Genomic DNA, 25,021 nt, shown 5'->3' on the forward strand with positions numbered 1-25,021 from the left:
CTCAGAGGATACGCACTCTGGAATGAAGGAATGGGGGGCCGATCCAATGTTATGCTGTAGCATCCGATGATTCGTAATAGCCGTTCGATCAGAATCCTAATATGCGGATAGTTTTAGGATTCGTATAAATGAAATGAACACAATATAGATGCGTATCGAACGGATCAGATCGGGTCCATCGGACCACCCTTGTTCTTGGACCCTTTTTACGTGATCTCTGAAATCTGAATAGATTTGCTTACCTTTTGTTTCCCGTAAAACGTTCGATCTGCTCGACGCAAGGGTTTATCAATCTAGGGGTTTTTTTCTTTCTTCTTCCCTCCTCAATTGCTCGCCATGGCATCGAACGACGAACCGAAGGTACACCTGAGGAGCAGCGATGCTGAAATTTTCGAAGTGGACAAGGCGGTGGCGATGAAATCGTTGACCATTGCCGCGTGGCTTGACGAAGATAAGGAACCAGACGAGTTCATCCCCGTGCCCAACGTGAAATCGAGCGTTCTCGCGAAGGTCATCGAGTATTGCAAGCACCACGCCGAAGAGGAGGCGGATACCGATTTTAAACCGAACTTGGATGCCAGGAAGCGCGACCCGTTTGATGAACAGTTAATGAATGTCGATCAGGAGACCCTCTTTGATCTCATCCAGGTTTGTTGCTTACTTGCTTTGATCTTCTCTCCTTACTGTTGTATTGCGATAATTTGGTTAAGAGTTGGGATCGCGTGTATATTTTGACAATCTTGATTCTTGACATTAAATTTCTTAACTTTTTTTAATTTTAAATTATAGAAAAAAAGTTTAGCGACATGTTTCCGGACTTATGGATCAGTTGTATCATTTGATATTTGATATCCAGAGATATCAAATATCATTAAATATAACAATTGCAAGTTTTAAATAGAATAATCATTTCAATCCCCACACTCAGTATCCGCATTGTACCCGCAGCAACAATACTATGGTCCCTACTAATTTTATAGTCTCTATTTTTCAGTCCCCGTACTCGTCTCCACGTCAACCTTCATAGGTATAAATACTTGGAACATAAGATATTAAAATGAGATATTAATACTTGCATGTGTAACTTGATATGATCATCTCTTTTCTGTCTCCTAATCGTACCGTGTCAACCTTTTTCTAATGAAGGTGTAGGGACCCCGTATCCCCGCATTAAACCTGATTTGAACAATTTATATTTTAGATCCCATTAAATGGTTGGATTTGATAATTACAATTTTTTTTTACAAGTCTCAAAATTGCCAAGTTCATATATAATGGATCTCTACCCTTTGTTCAAATCAGGTTGTTGTTGTTGTTGTTAATAGAATTTGCAACTTTTGTCCCAATCTAGGCAGTTAGAACATATCCTGTTTGATAACACGCACTCTCTTTAGCAATTAAAATTCTTTTAGAAACAACGGCACCGCGGCACTACAACACCATTTCTGACGGATCACAAAAAATGCTTGCGAACTTTCTATTAACCAGAGGTTAAGATTTGAATAATAGAAAGTTCGCAAGCATTTTCTGTGATCCGTCAGAAATGGTGTCACAAGGATAGCAGAGTATGTTATAAGAACCTATTAATAGAAGTTTAGATTTGGATCCGTGATGAAAAGTTTGTAGAATTATATCGCAGACTATATTTGTGAACCTAAGAAGTTCAGAATTGAATCCCAGGTGAAGAGTTTGTAGAATTATATCGTAGACAATGTCTCCGAACTTGTTAATAGAAGCTCAGAATTGGAATCCATATGAGGAGTTTGTAGAACTATACTTAATACTTTTGTCTAATGATTATGTAATTGGTACCGAAACTCTTCCAGACAAAGAGGTGGTTAAATTATACATTTATTCTTGACAATGCCTATTTTACTTTTGAATTTACTACCATAAATGGTCAACTACACTAGTATTGTATGAATTATTCAAAAAGGTAAAAATACATTAATTTATTTTTGAAGCCGGGCCCATGTGGAATCCATATGAGGAGTTTGTAGAATTATACTTAATACTTTTGTCTAATGATTATGTAATTGGTACCGAAACTCTTCCAGACAAAGAGGTGGTTAAATTATACATTTATTCTTGACAATGCCTATTTTACTTTTGAATTTACTACCATAAATGGTCAACTACACTAGTATTGTATGAATTATTCAAAAAGGTAAAAATACATTAATTTATTTTTGAAGCCAGGCCCATGTTGAAGCTACAAAGAATTAGATCAAACTGTGTTTACTGTGATCCAATCCTGTAACTTTCTAATAAGTTCACACTTGATTCTCTGTGATATCATTTTGTGAAGGATTGCTTGCAGACAAATGCAGAAAATATCTAATGTTCAAATTTTCAGTTTTGGCATTCTGGGAATCTGGGTGTTGCTTTTTTAGAAATTTGAATTACCAAATATATTATATTTGGGTTTGAGAATTTAAATCCAACCTGACTTGCTCCGTCATTTTCTTTTGGTTTTTCTAGAATAGATTTATGCTTATATGTGCTCAATATTAATTTTTGGCATTCATTTTCCAACCCATTTTGTGCATCCATCCCCAAATGTAAGGTCTTAAATTTTCTACTGGGCTGCTCACCTTAATGGGTCTAGGGTTTATGACCCTGTTGCATGGTGCTGATGCTGGTCATATTATTCCCATGCCAGGTACTCTTGTCAAATCTCAATTAGCTGACAATTTTGAATTAGAAGAAGTGATAGATAAAAATAAAAATGTAATATTAGGGCACTTGAGTCTGTACAAGCCTTCATATTTTGCTACACATACCTAAGTTGAATTTTGCTTTTGCTGAATACATAACAAAATTTGTATTTATACTTTCATGCTAAATTTTCAGGCTGCAAATTATCTCAATATAAAGGGACTACTGGATTTGGGCTGCCACATCGTGGCAGATATGATGAGAGACAAGTCGGTTGAAGAAATCCGAGAGTTATTTAATATCAAGAATGATTACACACCTGAGGAGGAGGCAGCGGTTAGGGCAGAGAATTCCTGGGCTTTTGAGAACCCTTAATTGTACTGTTAATGGGATTCTGGTACAGGGCAAAAGTTAGGGTTTTGGCATTTTTGTATTCACTGCTCGGTGTATGCTAATGTGCCAGCATCCTAACATAATATACCAGTTGACATAATGTTATTTCTAGAAGCATCCAGAATAAATGATGGGCATACTTGGGTGATCAATATAGTTACATAGTTTTATTTTAATTGAAGTCTATTGTTACAAGTTTTGTTCAGTGATTAAAGGTAAACAGTATGATAGGATTAATTGACTGTTTTCATCATATAATAACTTTTGTGCCTCTTCTTTTTTTTGGGTTCTTTTTCTTGGGAAATTGGTGCGGTAGGGAACCACATTTGAGAAGTTTTGTTGAAATGATTTGAGGACTAGAATTGAAAAAGAGAGAGAGAAGCAGAGAACTTGTTATGAAGTTGAGCATTTCTTGTTTAATATCAGCGTAAATCATGCTTAATTCGTCACATCACTGACAAATGTGACCTCGTTAGTTGTGTGTGATCTGGTCATTGTATATACTGGTTGTGGTTGGTACTGTGATGTTAGTAGTAATTGTGATTCAAAACTGCACAAGAAGAGGTGAAATAATCACTGCAATTATGCAATACACAAAGCAAACACCTCAATCCATCAAACATGAACAAACAAAACAAACAAGCGCGCTCAAAAGGAATAAACAAAAGATATTCACACAGGCATATACATATTTCAGAATAGCTATTATCGCGTCTTCTATCTTCAATTCTTCATCGTATTCATGGGCTGGGAGTAGCAGGTGGTTGGGATAAGTATGGAATAGAGGGAATTTGGAATCCAGGAATACTGGGAATTGTTGATGGAATAGGAGGAAGTGTAGTGGGGATTGTTGTGGGAATAGAAGGAATAGTAGTTGTCGGAAAAGAAGGAATAGTAGTTGTAATGGCCGGAATAGGTGTGAGTGATGTGGTGGGAATGGTTGGCATCGGAGGCAATGCTGTAGGGATGGCAGTAGGAATTACAGGAATTGAACTTGGAACAGTTGGTTTTGGTGCTGTTGATGCAGCTTCAGGAGCCGGTGTCGTGTCTAAGAGATGGCGAGCAGCTATACTTCCATCGATGGTTACAACTGCTACAAGAAATGCTAGTATAAACTTGCTATAAAAAGCCATTCTAAATTGGAAATCGTAATAAGTTAGCTTCCTAAAGACTTCTTTAGTTCTTGTGTTGTGTTCCATTGCATGTGAGGAATTGAGGTGATTTATAGGATAGTGTTTACATAGATCCGGTGCTTTGGTCTTTGAGTTGTTGATCTGTGGCTGCATGGATATTGGGTTGGTCATCTTCTCTCTCCTTTACAGTTGAAGTGAGGTCCCTACACAAATTTAACAAAGACGCAGGCAGTTTTGAAGTGGTTGATTATGGTACGAATCGCCCCAAATTTGTAAAATGCTTCAGTACCAATGCTTGTCATTAGAGGCGACAGAATCTGACCTGACCAAAAGATCCATTCGACCCAATTCGACTCGATTTGGTCCGGTCTGATTTTTGAGAAACTCAAATTGATTTGAATCCAACTTGATCCGACCAAGTTGATTTGAAATCTAGACATGATCCGAAGTTAAACGACCTCAAATAATGGATCTGACCCGACCTGGTACTCCACTTGAAATCTAACATGATCAGACATGTTTGATGTTTGATGTTTTATTTTTTGTGAGTAAAAATTGAAGATCAAACTATTTAATATTAAAAAAATTGATTTTGTCGAATTTTGAATCCGCAAATTTTTATACAAAGAATATTACTTTTGTTATCATATCAAAGATTATTCTCAAACATATTTGACGTTACTTTACAAATAAAATAACTCGAACATGACTCGACACGTACGAATAGAAACCCGACTTAATTCAGACGACATGATCCGTGACTCAACAATTTTTTAAAGTCAAACTGATTCAACCCGGACCGCTCGACTCGTCTGATTGCCATCTCTGCTGTCGCTCAATTTTCTTAGAACTGGAAATGAACGGCCGACCTAATGTCAGACAGAATATAAAATAAGATTAAACTATTGATGTCGGCTAGCTAGGTTCTTCAGTTTCCAGATTTCATATAACCAGACAAGTGTAAAATTGGTTTACTCTTTGTTGTTACTTAACCTTAGAATTGTGGCATCTAGCATGCCTAGCTAGCTCTACTATGAATCATCTCAAGTTCTCAATATAGGATGAATTGCTAACGGTTAAATTTTTTTTTTTGGTTGTTGTTGGAAAGATAATAAAGTCATATGTTCGAAACTGGCCAAATGTTTTTGATTGGGTATTAAAAATGATGGCTTGAGATTTTTCATTAAATATTTTTTCTTTTTGCATATTGACTTTGCTCCATTTTTTTCTTTTTCTGTGAGTCCTTGAGGATGGACATATTATAAGAAAGAAGAATGCCGAGTTTCGGTAAAAGAAATATATAAAGAATTTTGTTTTGATATAAAGAGGTGATAATTCACTGATTACGTGCCTTGTGATTTTATTTTTATTTTTATTCACTTTTTCTTGTAACTACCCTTTTAACCTTCTTTTATTATAGGTTTTAGTGCAAAACCTGAACTTTATTTTGAAAAATTGATATATCAAATAAGGGCTAGATCTTTATATTTCTCAGAAAAAAAAAATATTGTTAGCTGCTGTTGTGAGATGGAGCAGTTTTTATAGAAAGGAAAAACGGTAGATCCCTGTCTACACCTTCAATGAACAAGAGGTCTTGTGCTCCACAATGGATGGATAAATTTCTCATTAAAGAGAAAGGAGGGGAGAGTTCGGAGGTGAGGCAACCTCTCGAACAGTAATTTTATACTCCAAATCGGATGTGACAGAATTCGTTAAAAATCAACACTATGCGATTCCGCTCTTCCCTCCGAATAGTACTTCTTAACCTCGGCTCCATCTCCGATTCTTCTCTTTTGGAGTAGGAGAAACCGTCAGGCAGAACCGGTTGTGGTGAGCGTCTCCCTCCCACAATAATTTTCCCTTTCCTTTCTTTTGCCTCCCTTTGTCTGAAGCACGCCCTAAAGGCTAAAGCGTGAGCAAACAAAGGTCCATATAATGCCAAACTATTAGCCTAATATGATCCAGTCCATAACAATGCGCAATGGAATATACAGATAGATGTGTCCGGTTTGTATCTGAAGCAAAAGGTCAGAAGAATAAAAGCACATGTTTAGTCCCACATGCTGTGGATATAAAAACAAATAAGTGTCTCCGAATTGTTATATAATAGCAAGCGCTGTTCCGTTTAAAGTCATACCTTTCTCGGATTTTTTGACTAAAATCAAGTGTAGTATATTTTTTATAGTTTAAATTTATTTTCACGGTAGTTTGCTATCGGAGTTCCTACGTGTCGCCTTTGCGCTGCACTACTGCAAGGGCCAGGCGCACCCCAACCAAATCAAATTTAAAGTTCTCTTCTGTTGCTTTTTCTGGTAAAAGGATCAATGTAAAATTACATTACTTTCTCTTCTGAAAATCAAGTGACTTGGCAGAAATGCTACGAGTATTTGTATAGAAAAATTTGGAAGTCTGTAGGCCGTCTTTCTGTCGTTTATTATTTGACTTACATTATATATTTTCGTAATAATATTAAGGAAGTATTTGGCAGGATTTGGTGCAGAGAGACAAATATGCATTGTGCTGGAAGGTCTGTATGGATGACGAAAATTTAATTGTTCTTTGAAGAAAGTTTTATAAAATTTAAAAAGTTCGACTATAGTGAAATGATAATTTCTCGCTAATTCTTCTGCTTGACAAGTTCTATACAATATATCTGACCATAACACTTGCAAATCAACAAAGAACATACTGCAGTATCTGTTTCTTCTTTAACAAACATTGCCTTGGTTTCTTTACAATGTTTCCATCTTTTGCAAAACAAAATCTCCCATCTTATTTTGGACTAGAGAATAAAGAATGTTTCTCTGACAGCCTCGGTCAGACATTTAAACAAAAAAAGAGAGTAAAGGATGTTCCTTTGCTATGTAGAATATATTTATACAAAGTTTGGCTAGTATAATATCAGTGTCATTTCAGCTTATATAACACAAACTCTAAAACTTATCAAATCAACTTCGAACGACTAATTCAAACCGATTTACATTATGAGTGATGCATTTACACACAATTTTTTTTTATATTTTCGAGTTATTTTAGTATCAAATCAAGCGGTAAAAATATTGAAAAAATGAATATATTAAAATTAACTTAAAAACTCACACATTTGACCGCTTGACTTAATACTAAATAAATTAGAAAAGTTATAAATTTTGCATGTAAACGCACAACTAATGAAGTAGATCAGTTTGGATTCACCGTTTGAAGTCAATTTGATAGGTTTTAGAGTTGGTGTTATATAGGTTGAAATGACACTGATGTTATACTAGTCAAACTCCATACGTTTAGATGCATCCTCTATATCTGAACTTTCAAGGAGTTTGGCTAGTATAACATCAGTGTCATTTCAACCTATATAACACCAACTCTAAAACCTATCGAATCGACTTCAAACGGTGAATCCAAACCGTTCAAACCGATCTATTTCATTAGTTGTGCGTTTCCATGAAAAATTTATAACTTTTCGAATTTATTTAGTATAAAGTCAAGCGGTCAAATATGTGAGTTTTTAAGTTAATTTTAATATATTCATTTTTTCAATATTTTTACCGCTTGATTTGATACTAAAATAACTCGAAAATATAAAATTTTTGTATGTAAACACATCACTCATAATGTAAATCGGTTTGAACGGTTTGGATTAATCGTTCGAAGTCGATTTGATAAGTTTTAGAGTTGGTGTTATATAGGCTAAAATAACACTGATGTTATATTAGCCAAACTCACTTTCAAGATAAAATATATGAGCGAGAATCCTTTAATTTGTAATACATTAACTTACCATTTTAACAATGATAAAAGATAATATATAATTTTAAAATTCAACAATTAAAATGCAATTTATACTATATTTATATGATACACGTGGAAATTGACACAAATTTTACCATTCGTCAAACAATTTAGAACTTGCAACAATCTATATTTTAATGGTGTTTGATTAAATATCAAATGACATTAGTAGCACATGAAATTTGACACAACCAATTCACAAGTCCAAACAACATGTCTACAATTTCTTTTTCTATTCTTAAAATTAATCTAAAAAGATATTGTCTAGATTTACCAATGGTTTAAATAGCGTTTATCGCGAAATAGCGTACGGGTTAAAAAAATCGCGCTATGCTCAAATAGCGGCGCTATAGCGCGGAATAGCGGCGCTATTTGGGCATAGCGCCATAGCTTTTTTGGTCGGAAAACGCTATAGCGCGCTATTTAAAACACTGAGATTTACCCAACCCATAATATATCTAGATCTCATGAAGTTTAAATCAGACTTGTTTTTTCAGAAAATTACTTGGACATGAGAAGGAATATATAAGCATGATAGCACTTGATATCCTAACATCTGCATACATAAAAATTGAAAAAAAAAAAAAATGCAACAGGCAAACTCATGCCAACAACAATAAGTATCATAGTTATAGGATACGGGTCACTTAAGTTACACAAAGCTGAAAGCCGACATCATCTGCTCTCGGTAATTAATAAGCTAGGTTTTGAGTTATAAACAGGTGGAGCTAATATTTTCCTTAGGTTATGCTAGTTGCTAATTAAATTAAAATTAAATAGATGATGACCTTATGATTCCATATACTGACAATCAGGAGGGCTAACTTTAGTGTCTTCAGTACCTGCAAAAATAATAATAAATAAGTTAATCCTTAATTTTGAACCAGACTTGAGGATTTAAACTACAAGCTCAGTCCAGTACATTGTATCTGTCATGAACCACCACTATATGTACTAGTAATTAGGGGAGGAACAGCAACAGAGCATACCAAGAGACGACAACCGAAGCTCGACCTCGCGGCATTCTTGCACAAGGGCACAGCAACAACACATTAGATGCGACAAGAAATCATCACACAATCCACCCTTCAAAGAGGAAGGAAAAAAGACATAAAAAATGTAGAAAGCATGTCATCTAAATTGCTAAAAAGAAGTTTGTTTCTTTATCTTTTCTGTTTTCATATTGATATTGTTCCGTTCTCTACTTGAATCCTTAGCCACCTACAAGCATTAGGTCTGCTATATGGCTTATGGAAAAGACACCAACAACCGACTTTAACGAATTAAGAAACAAATTCATCTCCACTTAATTTATTTCTTAAAATATAAATGATCATATTGATATAATTATAATATAAATTCGTAATTAGTTCCATCTATAAAATGAAAATAGATACATAATACATTGCACATGTAGACATTGTCTGATAATAAAGATTGGTCCTTTAGATATTGGTCAACAGAAATCCTCTCAGAATTGAAAATCACACAGGCAAATGCGCACACATAATCCCACAGAGTGGTTCTTACCCTGATGTGGAACTTTTGGCGAAGTTTTCTTCTCACACAACAGGTATAACAGCAACATGACAAGCAACAAGAATATGCCATCAACTCATTACATGCCTCTCCAGATGCTGTTCACCAAAATAAAACATTTCAATACACTTGTGCACAATAAAAATGCAAAATCCTAATTTACAGTTAGAACAAGCACCTCAGTTACGCCTGCATTAAATTATCACAAAGAAATTTCCGAATTGTTTAGATAATAAAATAACAATTTTATTAAGTACTTACAAATGTATCGGTTCTTGGCAACAGTTGCAACTTTTGAGAAAGTTCCACAAGGGTAAAAGAAGGTCCTCAGACCTTCAAAGATAAGAAAGCAAAATAAGAGCCTACAAAATGTACACTATTCTGTATAGAGGAATAAATTGAAAGACAAAACAAATAAAGAAAAATCTGAATTAGCATACATAAAGAAGGCTCTTCGCAACAACTAAGTAAATCTGTATTCCATTCATCATGTGTGGTCAACCCTTTGCTACTATAACTTACATCATGATCTCTGTGTTTAGCAGAAATATGTCAGCAAACTTGGAATGCTCTGTTTATAAAAAAACTAAAATCTTCTAGTCAAGTCCAGAACTGGCAAAGTCTACTATTACTACAAAAAAAGAAGTCCCGAACTGAATTATATTGGCAGATCAACAGCTTTCCATCAATACCAAGGAGGATAATAATCCTTGTAGTCCATTACTCCTTTTTCCTGATAGTTACTATTGCTTACTTTCATAATGTAAAAAATATTTGCACCCAAACAAAGCAATAAAATATCTACTAGCCCGATATTTTCACAAATACATTTATAAGATATGCAAAATTACAATTCCTTCATCACCTACCTTGCTACAAGAATAAGTTAAAAGGAAGGCTAGTTTGGTACCTTTTGAAAAATTTACAAATGAGATGGTACCAGTGATGGTTCCGATGTTTTAACATTTGCCAGGAGCATGGTGCTTCGAGGTCTTCAACGGGCACAAATGAAATATTTTCAATTTCTTTAGAGAAAGTTCTTACTGCTTTTGATAATCCTTCTCATTGCCACAACCTGCAACACCATGGGTCACTTGGAGAAGGTGGTGAATCATCTCACATTGTGTAGTATCCAAATTGGCTTGGGATCTATGAAGCTCCAATTTAAGCTTCTCCTTTTCCTTTTCAAGGGCTTCAGTAAAAGCTAAATCTGGGTAAGACCGAGAGAGAGATTTCTCAAGCACAGAGGAGTGGTTCTTTGATGGGTCCCGGTCAAGTATGATTTCTTGTACCTTTTTATCGTCATCCTCCAATGTGTATTCACACTGATCCTTTTCAATACGCTCCAACTTCTCCTAAAGGGTAAATTACAAAAAAATAATAATAATAAGTAAATAAGAAAAACAGAGGGGAAAATGATATTTCAGCTTTGCAGATATCATACAATACACAAAAATTTATAACTACTATCTATCACTCTATTTATATGATTTGGAATTGAATTTAGTGAATAGAAGCCCCACTAGACTAAATAGTAGAAAAGAAAAGAAAAATCAGGACTACAAATTTATAATACCATCAGGAGCTGGCGCATAATGGCACCAACATGATAGGTACAGGTATTAACAAGCATTGCAATCGCATTTGTGCCTTCAGGTTGGAACTTGACTTGCACAGCCCAATTGAGTCTCGACTCTGCGATCAGCCACAAAATAAATAGGAGAAAACACGTCCGGGAAAAATAGTTTTGAAAAATGTGGAGATCAGGCTAGTGCGCATCTCATCCCATCTAACCACATTATGTTGAACATCGCCCATCACACATCCACTTACACAGTTGCAGAGAATTTACTTATAATGACAATTGAGCTTTTCACAAATATTCGAGTAAGCACCAACTTCGGTATAAACTTAAACTATGGAATAATCCGAATCCAAATCTTTTCCAGAACAAGAAGGCTAATTTTCTTAAAAAGATCAGAAAAACGAGAAAAAGAAAACACTAACCGCAGTGTGCTTGCTATGAACGAGAGAGATAAGCGGCACGATCTTCAAGCAGCGATCGATCTCCTCCTGGACCCGCTTGAATTCGTAAGCGACGCTCCAACCCATAGCGAGTATGTAGAGGAAGCTCCTGTTCCCGCACGCCTCCACCAAAGCGTACCCCCTCTTGATCGCCTCCTCTAGTCGCTCGAGCGGCTCCCTCGTCTCCGGGCGGTCACGTAGCTCCGGGACGTTGAGCTGCTGAAGCAGGTTAGAGATCAGCGTGAGGTGCTTAGCGAAGCGCCGACAGTTGCGCTTGTGCGTGCGAGCGGCATTCGCCGATTGGACAACGAGAGAGATGAGCTGGACTGCATTGAGACCAGTGAGCTGAGAGATGTTCGCTAGGTCGCCGATCGGCATTTTTGCTCTTCTTATTTTATTTTATTTTTATTTTTATCGTGGTTTAGTTTGATCTGGTGGAAAGAGTGGGGAGTGAGGCTCATAGATTAGATTGGGTAGAATGTTAGTTTGTGATTGGTTTTCTGTATGGATTGGTGTTGAGATGATTCATTGATTCTGTCGCATTTTTAATTTTTTGTGCTGAAGTGTTTTGCGAGAGTGTGGGGGCTCTGCCATTAGAATTAGATGTGGGGGAGAGAAGACGAGAAGAGCGACAGTGGGAACGAGTCCATATCCTCTGAGGTAACAGAATATTTCTGTTTAGATAAGGACCGTCCGATCTAATTTGAATGCACGTGGCCCTTTTATTGTTCGTGCGGATTCTAATCGGACGGTCCATATATAAAACAATATTCTGTTACCTTTGGCGATATGACTTGACTGGGCACTGGAAGTCTGGAATGGAAGAAACCCAGGCCGAGAACGGATACTGTGTATCTGCGGCGGTGGAGATCTCCCTGAGTTTTCTTTTATACATATTTTGGTAAACCTGTACTCCAGTAGTATTGCACTGCCGCCGACTGAACCGACTACCAAAAACAACATAGTAGGAAATCCGTATCCTCTCAGGTATTACAGAGAATCTCAATCAATTTAGAATTCGGGAAACTATAGGGGCTGTATTTTTGAGCTTTGAGATTTGTGTCAAGTTAAAAAGAACGGTCCAGATCTAGTAATTGTAAAAGATTTCCTTATCAGGTATTAGAGAGGGAACTGGATTTCCTGCCTCCCGGGGTGCAGGAAATTCCTGCCTCCAGAGTCACTGCGGGGTGGGACCGGTTACTGTTAAAGGGTTTAACTACTGTTACTGTTTTTAAATGAGGGCCCACCTGCAGTGACTCTGGGGGTAGGAATTTTCTGCCCCCGGGGGGTAGACAATTCGATCTCATTAGAGAGGATGTGAATTCACAAAGTAGGTGTGTCAATGGGTACTATACTATACTATACTGATATTGATAGGGTGAAATCATTTTTATACTCATATTCACTAAAAATTGATTCTATTCATATCTTATCTATATCTATACGTTAAGAATTTACCTTATCCTACTTTATCTATACTCGTTAAAATTAGCGGGTGACAAAACGGTAACAAATGAATAACGAATAATACAAATATAATAGTTTTATTATTTTTACAAATAAACTATCAAAATTTATCATGTCATACAGATACAATCACAATTACTAATATAAATATGCAATTAGTTTTTTATTAAACAAAGAAAAAAATCAAAATCACAAATATCTCTTCTAACAAATTAAATTTCTTAACTAAATAGCAAAATATTCAAATAAAAAATAAAACGTATAGCATAATATTCTTCTTACAATAAAATGCATACATTTCCTCATGATATAATTTATTTTATATAATTACCCGTTACACAATGGGTACAAAATAATCTTTATCCGTATCCATACCAGTTTATCTAACGTAAAAAAAAAATCATTATCCATACTTATATCCAACAAGCTATCTGATTTCACCCCTAACTGTCTAGTGTTGTAAAAATGTTGTTGGTGATAACCAAAATGTTACGGACTTTTCCAATTAACTATTTAACGGTATTCTATTTGTCCAATAACCACACACCGTTATTTACAACACTATTAACAAGTAAAACCTTTGATCCAGAAATAGTAAGGCACATCTCCACTTTTGTCGAAACCGACGGATTGTATGCATTGTTGAGGGAGCAATATTTCAAGTGGGTCCATTCTCCATGGACTACAGGTTTTGTGGATAGTACAGAGTACCAGATGTTGATAACTTCTGGAAAAAAAAAGATTTTTTTTTTGTTTGACTAGCTTAGAAGCTCTTTCCTAATTTCAATATTACTTGGTGAAATTCTAAAAAGCTAGCTATAATTGTGCTATGACTTTTCCGTACTTTAAAAGTTTTAACGTTATTAATTGTTTTTTGAGTGAGTCTATGGTACTATGCATATTACGATTTGGCACCGTGCTACGGCTCTATATTTGAGTTTTCAAATTTTAACAGTCGATCCGAACCGTTCATCTTGTTCTCCATATTAATATGTGTTTGGAGATCAAATTTTACATTTTTTGAAATTTTTTTACTATTTTTTTAGATTTATTGAAAATCACTGTTTTTGGATGGTCCAGAATTTTCAGATCAAGTGATTTTCAATAAATCTAAAAAAATAGTAAAAAAATTTCAAAAAATGTAAAATTTGGTCTCCAAACACATATTAATATGGAGAACAAGATGAACGGTTCGGATTGACCGTTAGGATTTGAAAACTCGAATATAGAGCCGTAGCACGGTAACAACCCGTGATATGCATAGTACCATAGACTCACTCTTGTTTTTTTCTTTTTTATAGAGTTTTAAATAACTAATCATAAGTTTATAACTCTACTTTTCTCTATAGAGTTCTAAATAACTAATTATAACTGCACAATAGTTACGTTATAGTGTTTCAGACCTTAAAAACGATGACTCGTGCTATTCAGAACTTTGCTTTCAACATGTTTCGTTTCTTCCTACATCATATTACTAGGACCGTGTTATATGAACAAACGAAATAGGCCTGGAAAGCATTTAATAATCAACCTTATTATTTACACAGTACATCGAAACCCTTACAAAATCCCTTGTATTGAAGCCTGCGAAATATCCTTATTAAGGCCATCCATTAAGCACAAAAGAGATTGCTTTGTTTTCAGCTCCTCTTTTTATTTCAAGGTTTGCTGCTACTCTTTTTTTGGTACCTACATTTTTTTTCTGTCACAATGTAATTTTGTACTGCTTTTGCTAATAGTATGTACTAAAAATAGTTCCCCGATAGCACTTCAGCTATAAAGAAAGTAAATGAAAACCCACTTCATAAGATCAAAATAATGTTGCTAAAATGGAATAAATAAAAGAAAATCATCCATACTACAACTCACCAAATTGCAATTACACAATTTTCCCTCCAATTACATCGACCAGCTTGACCTAAACACAAAACCCGGCACACGGTTTCGTCCATTTGCATCCATCATAAGAACAACACCAGGTTGCAATTTTGCCTTTCCTCCCAAATCAAAACTCAAAAAGCTTTCAAATTGAAACCGTTTTGATTTCCCTTCTGACTTCCCACCCACACTTACAACCCACCCCAACTCACCAGCTGGTGTATCTGCCAAAGATATTGCCCAATTCGTCAAATTAGGTTTTGATTTTTGAACTTCAACCCAGCCTCCCACTTTGGTGTCTTCATCTATGTCTAAAACCAGTGAAAGGCTTCCTCTCTGGTTTTGATCCAAATTAGGCTGAGATTGTGAATTGCGTGATCTGACTGGCTGAGAAATGGTCTTTGGTGCTTGCCACAGACCTGACATCGTTAGTTTGGATTGGTCAGCAAGTTGAATGGAGATTTCGCCAAATGTGTTGAAGATGCTTTGTTTATTTGTGGAATTCGAGGGTCGCATCAGTGAGGAGAACAACTCAGCAAGAGAGCATGAAAAGTTCTCAGTTTTTAATTTTAAACCAGTACCAAAATTGCAGTGCTTGTTTAATAGAGGTGGCCTGAACGATGATATAGTTGGAAGGCTTTGGTCCTGCCATAAAAAGGAAGGAAAATGAAAACCAATACACTTGTAATTGTAATACAACTGAGTCAGCAAAATATATTTATTTAAAAAAAAAAAGGAACTCAGACAGAAATAAAGAGAGGTGTTTCACAGGTGCTATTGGATGGACTTGCAGTATGTGTAAATATGGCCAACTAAGAAATATAACATATATGATAGTTTTCAAATAATATAGCAGCTGCTATTAGCCGTGCATAGCCAGTAAAATGGTATAATTCAGCAATAACAGTCCCAAAAAGGACAATCGTACATTAGCATGTATTAGAAAACCCAAAAAAGAGAAAAACCACAAATTGGAATTAGATGTTCCCTAGTTCCACAACAGAACCTGAAATGGTCATGACTTTTACACAAAGCAATCTATTACTAGACCAAATCACAGTTGGTATAATAGTCCATCAGCTGGACCAGTGTCTTGAGGTAATAGAGTTCGCATCTGCTGCTGTTGTGCTGATGGCATTCCATACTCCAACTAGCCAAGTCGAGAAAGGGAACATGTAACAGAAAAAGGGAACTTCATGTAACAAAAAAAAGGCTAAATTTGCCAAGTCAAGAAAGAGTTTTAATCTTGATTGTAGGTTTAATCCAAAACTTCATATTGGAAACATCCACCATAATGGCAGCAGATGTGAACTTATCAATAATTTATGAACTTAACTAGTAAGAGTAAAAATTGTGAAAGAACAATCCACTACCTCCAGAGGGTGTACAGTGGCACCAAAATCTTCAAATTTAGCACCAAAAGGTACTGATACAAGTGACCAACAATCGTCTATACTAGCCTTATACTTCACCTTAGACAGTAAAAGAGGACTTCCCATAACTTCACTTCCATGAAAAATGTTACTGCGTGTAGTTACAAGCTCAGCAACTAGAGAATCACTCTCCCTTACAGTTGTTCTGAAAACAAACCTTGAGTCAGTACCAGTATTGATCTGCTCTCCATCTAGAGTTTTATTTCCCTCTTGACCAGGAGCAAGAGGGAGAGCTGCATGGAAATTCACAATTGCTTTAAGATTTGTGCTTGCCCCAGAAAAGGGGCCTGATTTTCCAGTTGTCGAAGCCAAAAGTACCCTTTCAAACTTGTCTTGTCGCTCTCTTAGCCTCATAATGTCAGAGAAAGCTTCTCTCTGTAGACGCTTCAAAATCTCTACCTAAAATATGCAAGGATTAAAATTTCCTTTTAGCATAGTTTGGCAATGAATTTTTTTATTTCTATGTAAATTGACATTGAAAAGGCCAAAGAATCTGATTTTGGTTGCCTGGACTAATATGTCATGAACAGCATTCAGAGAAGATTCTCCCTTTTCAAGAAAAAATCCCTTCATCAATCCAATATCCAATGTAATTCATTTTACCATTTTATTGTTTCCTTCTAGACATACGCATTATATTATCTCTAAAAAAACAACATGAGGATTGGCAATCAAAATAGATGAAGGGAGGGTTTGGATGCAGCAAGGACGCAATTTAGACATACATGTACAGCAGATAAAACGTAATAGTCTGTAAACGGAAGATATATTCACATGCTTACCGGACTATTGCGATTGGGTTCTCGGATCCTGTGTACCGCGCCTTGGACGAATTGTTTGCCCGACTCCGCGAACCCTTTGATTCTATCTACGACCGAAGCCAGCGGCTCCATTTCTTATTCCATTAAAATTTCGAATCCAAAAGTAGTGAAACGGGGGCACTGAGAAGGGTAGAGAAGTCGAGAAGGATAGAGTCAGTAGAACAAGCAAAGAAGAAACGCATTCCTCTAAACAGGAGGTGGGTTTTTGCGAATTCATAGCACCTAAGGTATCTCAATTTTTGAGTTTAGATATAGACCGTCCGATCTACTTTGATCCGAATATTAAAGGGGTCCGTTCATTCCATCTCGGGATGGATTGGTCCGGATTCTGATTGGACGGTCCTTATCTAAAGTCAAAATTTGAGTTACCTCAGAGAATTTGGGAGGGTTCGAATCTTTTGATGATGAAGCGAGCAACACTTTTAATGGGGGGGCCCATGTTCAGTGAACTGAAGGTTTTCAGGAGAGGCCCATGGGCCGTAATTGAACAACGTTTGCCGAAACAGAACTAACGTTTAAAACACAACTTCAGTAAATCAGAACGGCCGTGCGCAGTGTGCTGCATCAGGATTCGTGCAGAACAGAATTTAAAAATAAAAATCCACATCAACTCATCAAGTCCCAGCGCGGAACGGAATCGTATCTCTGCGAAGCTGTGCAGATCTTTTAATCTGATTCATTCATTTTGAATCGAGCGGACCAGATCAGATCTTGTTCGAATTGAAAAAATTCTCAAAATTTGCCATGTTTGCTCGATTCAAAATGAACAAACCAGATTAAAAGCTCCGCAGAGGATACGCTTCCGCGCGGAACATACACAATTGATCGAGGACTCACTTGAAGTTTTCTAATTAACAAATCAAAGAAAATAACAAATGAGGCGTCTCATTTGTTCATTTCTTCATTAGTTTGTGTAAATTGGGGTTCTTTATTGCCTCAATTTGCCATGATTCAGCTGTCTTTCACACAGAGTGTTGAGTGAGATTTAACCTTAGTACGAAAGATGAATTATTGGTATGAGAGATGACCTACTGGTACGAGAACAGAATCAAAATGAAGATTGACTTACTTTTTTTTTTGATTGAAAACCCGTAGGTAAGAATGCAGACAACCACAACGAGGAAAGCTTTTACTGGTACAAGGGTCGGTGCTAGTAACAGTCGCAAGACGAAATGATGAATAGAAGTTGGCGAAGAAACCATTGACCATTTGTTCTTAAATTGTACGTTAGCTCAAAGGGTGTGGTTCTGGCTTGGCAATAGCCAAGAATACATGCAGCAATGGCATACTCTAGCTGACATTATAACATTTGCATTATCCATGTCTACCATCCAACGACAAGGGTTTTTGTTAGTTGTAAGTGCGGTGTGTTGGACACTTTGGAAACACCGAAATGAGCGATGCTTTGATCACTGTCAGGTGAAAACAGCTAGATCCATTATCTTTATAATAAAATCTTTACTTTGTTATTGGGCAGGGAACACTTCCGAGGCAGTGCAAATGGAGGTGAGTACGTGGATGCCAATTCTGGAGGATGCAATCCCTTTAAACCAGTACATGCCTTTGGAGATGGTGGCGTATCAACCACTTGAGTCTACTCCGCAGTTATGAAATCACAGTGCCACCCAATTTTGAACATAACTCTCGTTAGCCCCTTAAAGTGCGGCTTAGTAATAGCAAATTTAGAGTACTTTTGGTCATTAGATTCTTCTTTAGTATGGTTTATGTGTTGCTTATTATGTCTCTTCTATTGCACTTGGCCAGTAGCTATGCTGCTGATTTTGTTTTGCTGGTTTGTTACCAGGGCTGGTGTATCGATGTGGGTACGTTGGTTTTGAATGGGTTTTGTAATATATTTCCTGTTCAATGGAATGGGCCTTTGGCCTTTTTAAAAAAAAAAAAAAAAAAAAAGAGAAGTTGGCGAAGAAGAAATTTTAATTTTAGAGTGCGGCAAGGGATGATGCAAAGTGGAAGAAGGCATCACTGTTACCACTGGTCATCTATTGGAAGAAATCTCTTCACTGACAAGAAGTGTTTTGCAAATTTTACATTTTAAACCCTGTTGTTTGACAATTTTCTGTTTTGATGTTTTTTCTGTTTTTTTTTCAATTTTGCTTTTTTCATATTCAACTATGTTGAATAACACTAAGTTTTTGTACTTGATTTCATGTTGAAACTTTTTTATAATAAATAAAGTAAATAAGGACTAGATCCTTGTTTTTCCTAAAAAAAAATTCTTGCTTAAAGCAGGTATTGCTTGGTTTGGTATTCTGTCTTGGAGTGGACCGGTACAGTTTGGTGCTTGCCTCAGCCGCCAATCTACTTGGTTGTAGAGGTGTCAGGTTGGAATTGGATGGAGATTTTTCTTTCATACTCGTATCAATATAAAATTAGTATTATTTGCATTTTATTCTATCAGTTAAATATTAATCTTATCGGATATCTTGTATATTAAGATATAATGGAGTAGAACTAGGGTCTTCTTAAGTTCATCAAGTTTCTTAGGGCCTGTTCGGCACTGAGTGGAATAGTAAAGGAATAGAGAAATTGTGGAATTGAGAATTGATCACTCTTCTTCTCTATTCCAATCGTGTTCGGAAACTCAACACTTGGAATAGCAAAAGTGAATATTCATTAAATATAAAAATAGTAGAAAATGACTCTTGTGCCCTTGTTGAATAAAGCAAGGATTACAAAAAAATGGAGTGATGCGTGATGCCAGTCAATAGTTCAAAAACACTAAAGTTGACTAGAATTCATATTCAATAAATAAAATTATGAAATCAAAATGATACTATAATCACAATAAATTCAATGGAGTGATGCCTCGGCCGCCTGGAGCGGTTGAAATTTTTGCTTGGGGTCGAAAGTCTCTGCCAGTAACCATGAGTTCGTTAGAAATATGCACTCCTTGATCTGCATAGCAACAACTTGCTTGACTGCCATCAGCATTGCTGTTACCTCCATATGAAAAGGAGAAGTGGCCATCTTGAAACCTTGCAGTCCATACCTGAGCAATTGGCCTTGATCATTATTAAAAATGCCACGCCTCCTTCCTCAACAGGTCCGAAAGAACCGTCAGACCAAGCACAACATCCCTCAAATGCCATCTATATCTCCATTGAAAAGAATGAACTGAAAGTAAATGATGCATAATAGCAATTGGATATAAACTGTCGGTACGGTCACTGGTACCAGTCAGAACCAGCATATATTTTTTTGCAAAAATAAGTCTGAACAAATCACGTATGAAGAAGAAATAAGCTAAATTTAACAATAATCAAACCAAACCAAATCAATAATCAAAGCTGGAGTTAAGAGGTCCCATAAATGATTAAAAGCACCTCATCACAACAAATTTCAACTCTTGTGTGCTGATTTATATTAAAAGCTCCGTTGATTCAAAGAACTACAAATAGGAAACAACTAAAACAAATTCCAATCAAATTAGAAACTTATTAGAAAGTAACAAAACAATATACGGCTCAGTGAAGGTGAGAAATTATAAGAGGGGGTAGGAGCGAAAGAGAACGAATTTGTTCAGAGAAGTCGAGATATTGAGGCGACGAGGGAGAGAGATGACAATACGGAGCTCATTTGAAAGATAAAAATCGAATATGTAGTGTTCTAACCTTAGATTCGTTCTTCTCGCGAAGAATCACTGAAGATCAGACAAACAATCGGTGGAGGAACAACCCTTTTTCTCTCCTCTGGAAACGTGCAAAGCAAAGAGGGCTGTGAAATAGAAAATTAAAATAAATGCCACATCAGCGTTAGTGAGGGTAAAAAAGTCACGATCTATTCTCTATTCCACAGAAAAGTCTAATTCCAGCCCCTCCCTGGAATTGAGAATTTGAGAAGAGCGCTGTATTCCTTTCCTCTAATCTGACTAATTCTTGATCTGTTCGGTAGGAATAGGGATCTAATTCCCTTCAATTCCTCTATTCCGCACCAGCCGAACAGGCCCTTAGGGAATTAAAGTTTAAAATTCATCTAATCGGTTTCAAATGGAGAATTCGAATCTTTGAAACCTGCATACCTTATGAGTGATGCATCTACATATGAAAATTTTAAATGTTCGAATTAATTTAGTATAAAGTCAAGCGGTCAAAATTAGAAGGTTAATAAATTAATTTTAATGCATTCATTTTTTGAACCTTTTTTGATCACTTGACTCTATACAAAATTAATTTTTTTTTACATGCAGACGCATCACTCGTAAGATAGATGGGTTTCAACGGTTCAGATTTGTCGTTGGAAGCCGATTTGCTAAGTTTTAGACTTGAGTTCACCAAGAGGCTTGATGAACTTAAGAACACCCTAGTTTTACTCAAGATAATGAATAACAAAACGAATAATAGTTAATTATTAAATAAATTGATAGTTTATATAATTAATTCAAAAAAATAGCAAATATATAAATATATTAAACATATCATGTATGTAATATAAAAAAATATAAAGTATAAAATATTTTATCTCATTATTTAAAAATGGCAATAATTAATTAATTAAAATGATATAAAATGTTGATAAATCAATTTTGTCAAAAGTTACTAATTAGAAAACTATATAAAATGTTTCATAAATCAACTTAATCATAAATTGCTAAATAACAAAAACTATATAAAATGTTATATAAATCAATCTAATTGTGATAATAAAAATTATATAGTTATACATACAAAAGAAAACTATCATATATAAATTTAGATTTACCAATTATTTTACAAGTAGCAGGTACGGAGTAACTCATATGATATCTGTACCCATATTCAATAAATTATTATAATATTTTTTCTTATCCGTAGTCATACCCAAATTAAAAAAAAAATTGTTATTCATACTTGCTTTATTGAATATGATGTGAATTAAGTAAATGGATAAAAGAGTTCCGTTGACACCCTATCTATTTGAGGAATAATATCTGTTGAGTAGAACTAGGCTGTTCCCAAGTCTATTTGTGAATTCAACTCTAAAATCTATCAAATTGATTTCAAATGACGAATATAAATTATTGAAACATGTCTACCTTACGAGTGACGCGTCTACATACAAAAATTTAAAGTTTTCGATTAATATTTTATAATTTATAGAGTCAAGTGGTAAAAAAAAATTCAAAAAATGAATACATTAAAATTAATTTATGAAGTTTCTAATTTTGATCACTTGACTTTATACTAAATTAATTCGAAAGTTTAAAAGTTTTGTATGTAAATGCATCACTCGTATGGTAGACAGATTTTAACGGTTCAAATTCGTCATTTAAAATCAATCCGATAAATTTTAGAATTGAGTTTACAAAGTAGCTTGATGAACTTAGGAATACCCTAGTTCTACTCATATTTGTTTGCCTAATATAATCCTCGACTTTCAAAAATTAGAAACATTGAATGCAAACAAATTTACAACTTTTTTTTAAGCTATTAATTTTTTTAGAACTGTATTTTATTTGAAAAAAAATATTCTTTGTTATTTTTTTGTGAATGTTGTGCATTACTCAAGATCGTTTGATTCATATTATATGACTAGTATCAGATCCGTACATTGCAACGGAAATATATTTTAAGATTGAACATTAAAATTGAACAAAGAGGCGAATATTAAATTATATTAAAAGAAACAACAATATATGACCGTTTAATTTAGTTCAATAACTTTCTATGAATGTCATTTGCTACAGGTCCTGACGAAAATAATAATATAAGTTTGTTTCCTTGAAAAATGTATATCAATTAGTGATAGTGCAAACAAACATACATTTTTTTTTAAAACCTGATGTTATTGGAATAGTTGCATAAGAATTAAATGACTAAATAAAAAGATGAGTGGATATAAAGAGGTGAGCAGGCGGAAATTTGAGGTGCATGAGAGATGCATCTCATCAAAAGATTTTATTATTTTATATTAAATTTGAAATAGATATGAATAGAAATAAATATGGTGTTTATCATTTATCACATTGAAATATTATTTATTCGTAGCAATTATCAAACTAAATTATAAATAATCCGTTTATAATATTTTACATGAACTTATGGTAAATGGCATGTGTGCCGTGTGAAGAAATCGGAGGAAATAATTAATGGCATGTGTGCCGTGTGAAGAAATTAGGGAAAATAATTAATACAAGGAAATGAAATTTCAACGTTGGCATTTCTTCCTAAATAAAATTAGATACAAAAAATTAATGATTCAGAGAATCAAATAAAAATAGAAATAAAGATGACCACTTCAATAATTTAGAAAATAAAAATCATTTACGATTTAATTTCTCTATTTAAAAAAAAAAAGCAATATAATTTTCAATAAAATATGTTTCCAAAAATAGTTATAATCATTATTATATTATAAAAAAATTGTAAGTATAGATAATTATAAATTAATTTTTTGGAATATTAAGTGATAAATAAGTTAATAATCTAAGTGCCAATCTATGAATCAACAATAGATTATGTATTATTTTGGTTCATACATTTTCTCGAACACAAAAAGGCATCAATATATAAATTGTTCAATAACGTTAAGCAAAATATAGTTTTTTGATCAAATAATAAGAGATAATAAGAGGGACACAGATAATTAAGAATTACCAAGTTAATTTGAAAAATTAACTCTTAATTCTTAATTTTCTTTGGACCGTCTGTATAGAAATAAAATTGAAACATAAGAAAATAAAATGGGGTGATCTATATTGCACAAAATTTTTAATATATAAATTTCCATTCTGCCGTTAGATGACCTTAATATATATATTTTCTAATAGATGATATGGGTAGAAACAAAAGAGAAATAAGGAAAGTAAGAAATAAGAAAAAGAATAAATATATTACTATATTTTTGGTGTCTGTTCGATTTTAATTGTAACATATCGTGTGCCATTACGTATGGCGAGTATGTTTTTAATTAAATTTAGACTTCTATAAGTAATGTTTTTTCATAGAGTTAGAGGCCTTTTCACAATTTACTTATGCAGGGTAAAAGTGCATCTTTGCTGGTAACTGTTATATGATTTAGGACATCTCTGTGGTTAAAGGTGCATTTTTCATATCCACCAGCATGATAAATTATTTCATGGAGTTGTATTAAGTAAAAATTACAATGATCGTCATCAAAATACTCCACGGAGAGAAGTCTATTTTTTTTAAGGAAAAATTGGTTATTTGCGACTCCAAAACCTTTAAATTGTAAAAATGTCATTTTGAAATTTGAAATTGTTCCAAACCCTAGGTCTCGGAGTGAGAAAGAGGGGATAGCATGAGAGAGAAAGGTGGTGCTGAGAGGATAGAGGTCGCTGGAGATGGAGAGGATCGAGAAGATGGTGGTGTCGAGAGAGAGTTCATCGCTGGAGGTGGCGCCGAGAAAGATGGAGGTGAAATTGCCTCTTTGAAGGGTTGGGTTGCGTGAGAGCGGGCGGGGGGGGGGGGGGGGGGGGGTTCGCTGGAGAAGAAGGGGAGGGACATTTTAGTCATTAATTATTTAGAGTGGTAAAATTACAAATTAATGAAGTTTGAAGTGGCATTTTTACAATTTCAAATTTCGGATGACATTTTTATAGTTTGAAGATTTTGGAGTGATAAATAATCAATTTTTCCTTTTTTTAAATAGAAATTAAGTGCGAAATAAGTCAAGTCCAATCTCTCTTATTTTCTGAATTTTTATTAGAAAGATCAATTTCTGACAACTCTAAACTTGACATTTTAAATAGAAAAGGGTTCCACTACCTTAATTTTTTATGCCTCTACCATATTTTTCATATTTTAAGTTTCTAATAACAAACTTTTTAAAAACTTATATGTAAAAAAAATTTGTTAAATGTGATCTATATTATTTTCTCTACATGCACATACAAAATTATCATTTTTTGGGTTTGTTCTAATATGAA

The 25,021-nt window shown here is 34.7% G+C and overlaps 4 protein-coding genes, 1 long non-coding RNA gene and 1 pseudogene across 5 annotated transcripts; 2 read left to right on the forward strand and 4 right to left on the reverse strand.

Annotated features, from left to right (window-relative positions):
• The first annotated feature begins 234 nt into the window (after window positions 1-234).
• LOC144557586 (SKP1-like protein 11) lies at window positions 235-3,327 on the forward strand. The gene is made up of 2 exons (XM_078306181.1): window positions 235-648; window positions 2,854-3,327. The coding sequence occupies exons 1-2, from the start codon at window positions 337-339 to the stop codon at window positions 3,031-3,033; spliced, it is 492 nt and encodes a 163-aa protein (XP_078162307.1). The 5' UTR covers window positions 235-336; the 3' UTR covers window positions 3,034-3,327.
• Window positions 3,328-3,788: 461 nt separating this feature from the next.
• LOC144557589 (uncharacterized) lies at window positions 3,789-4,188 on the reverse strand. The gene has a single exon (XM_078306184.1). It carries the CDS (start codon window positions 4,182-4,184, stop codon window positions 3,792-3,794), a length of 393 nt encoding a protein of 130 aa, XP_078162310.1. The 5' UTR covers window positions 4,185-4,188; the 3' UTR covers window positions 3,789-3,791.
• Window positions 4,189-6,317: 2,129 nt separating this feature from the next.
• On the forward strand, window positions 6,318-6,457 carry LOC144557687 (U2 spliceosomal RNA; annotated as a pseudogene).
• Window positions 6,458-8,651: 2,194 nt separating this feature from the next.
• Window positions 8,652-12,134, reverse strand: LOC144557588 (cell number regulator 13-like). Its single transcript, XM_078306183.1, has 7 exons — window positions 11,520-12,134; window positions 10,557-10,867; window positions 9,953-10,044; window positions 9,774-9,845; window positions 9,504-9,610; window positions 8,963-9,059; window positions 8,652-8,815 (listed from the first exon to the last, which is right to left on the reverse strand). Exons 1-7 carry the CDS (start codon window positions 11,913-11,915, stop codon window positions 8,763-8,765), a joined length of 1,128 nt encoding a protein of 375 aa, XP_078162309.1. The 5' UTR covers window positions 11,916-12,134; the 3' UTR covers window positions 8,652-8,762.
• A 2,647-nt stretch (window positions 12,135-14,781) lies between these two features.
• LOC144556949 (uncharacterized) lies at window positions 14,782-17,318 on the reverse strand. The gene is made up of 3 exons (XM_078305461.1): window positions 17,098-17,318; window positions 16,256-16,714; window positions 14,782-15,527 (listed from the first exon to the last, which is right to left on the reverse strand). The coding sequence occupies exons 1-3, from the start codon at window positions 17,206-17,208 to the stop codon at window positions 14,904-14,906; spliced, it is 1,194 nt and encodes a 397-aa protein (XP_078161587.1). The 5' UTR covers window positions 17,209-17,318; the 3' UTR covers window positions 14,782-14,903.
• Window positions 17,319-19,849: 2,531 nt separating this feature from the next.
• Window positions 19,850-20,962, reverse strand: LOC144557471 (uncharacterized). The gene is made up of 2 exons (XR_013512673.1): window positions 20,769-20,962; window positions 19,850-20,246 (listed from the first exon to the last, which is right to left on the reverse strand). It is a non-coding gene; the product is annotated as an uncharacterized LOC144557471 (long non-coding RNA).
• Window positions 20,963-25,021: the final 4,059 nt, after the last annotated feature.

This window comes from Carex rostrata, chromosome 7, assembly GCF_964058835.1.
Source record: "Carex rostrata chromosome 7, lpCarRost1.2, whole genome shotgun sequence".
NCBI lineage: Eukaryota > Viridiplantae > Streptophyta > Magnoliopsida > Poales > Cyperaceae > Carex > Carex rostrata.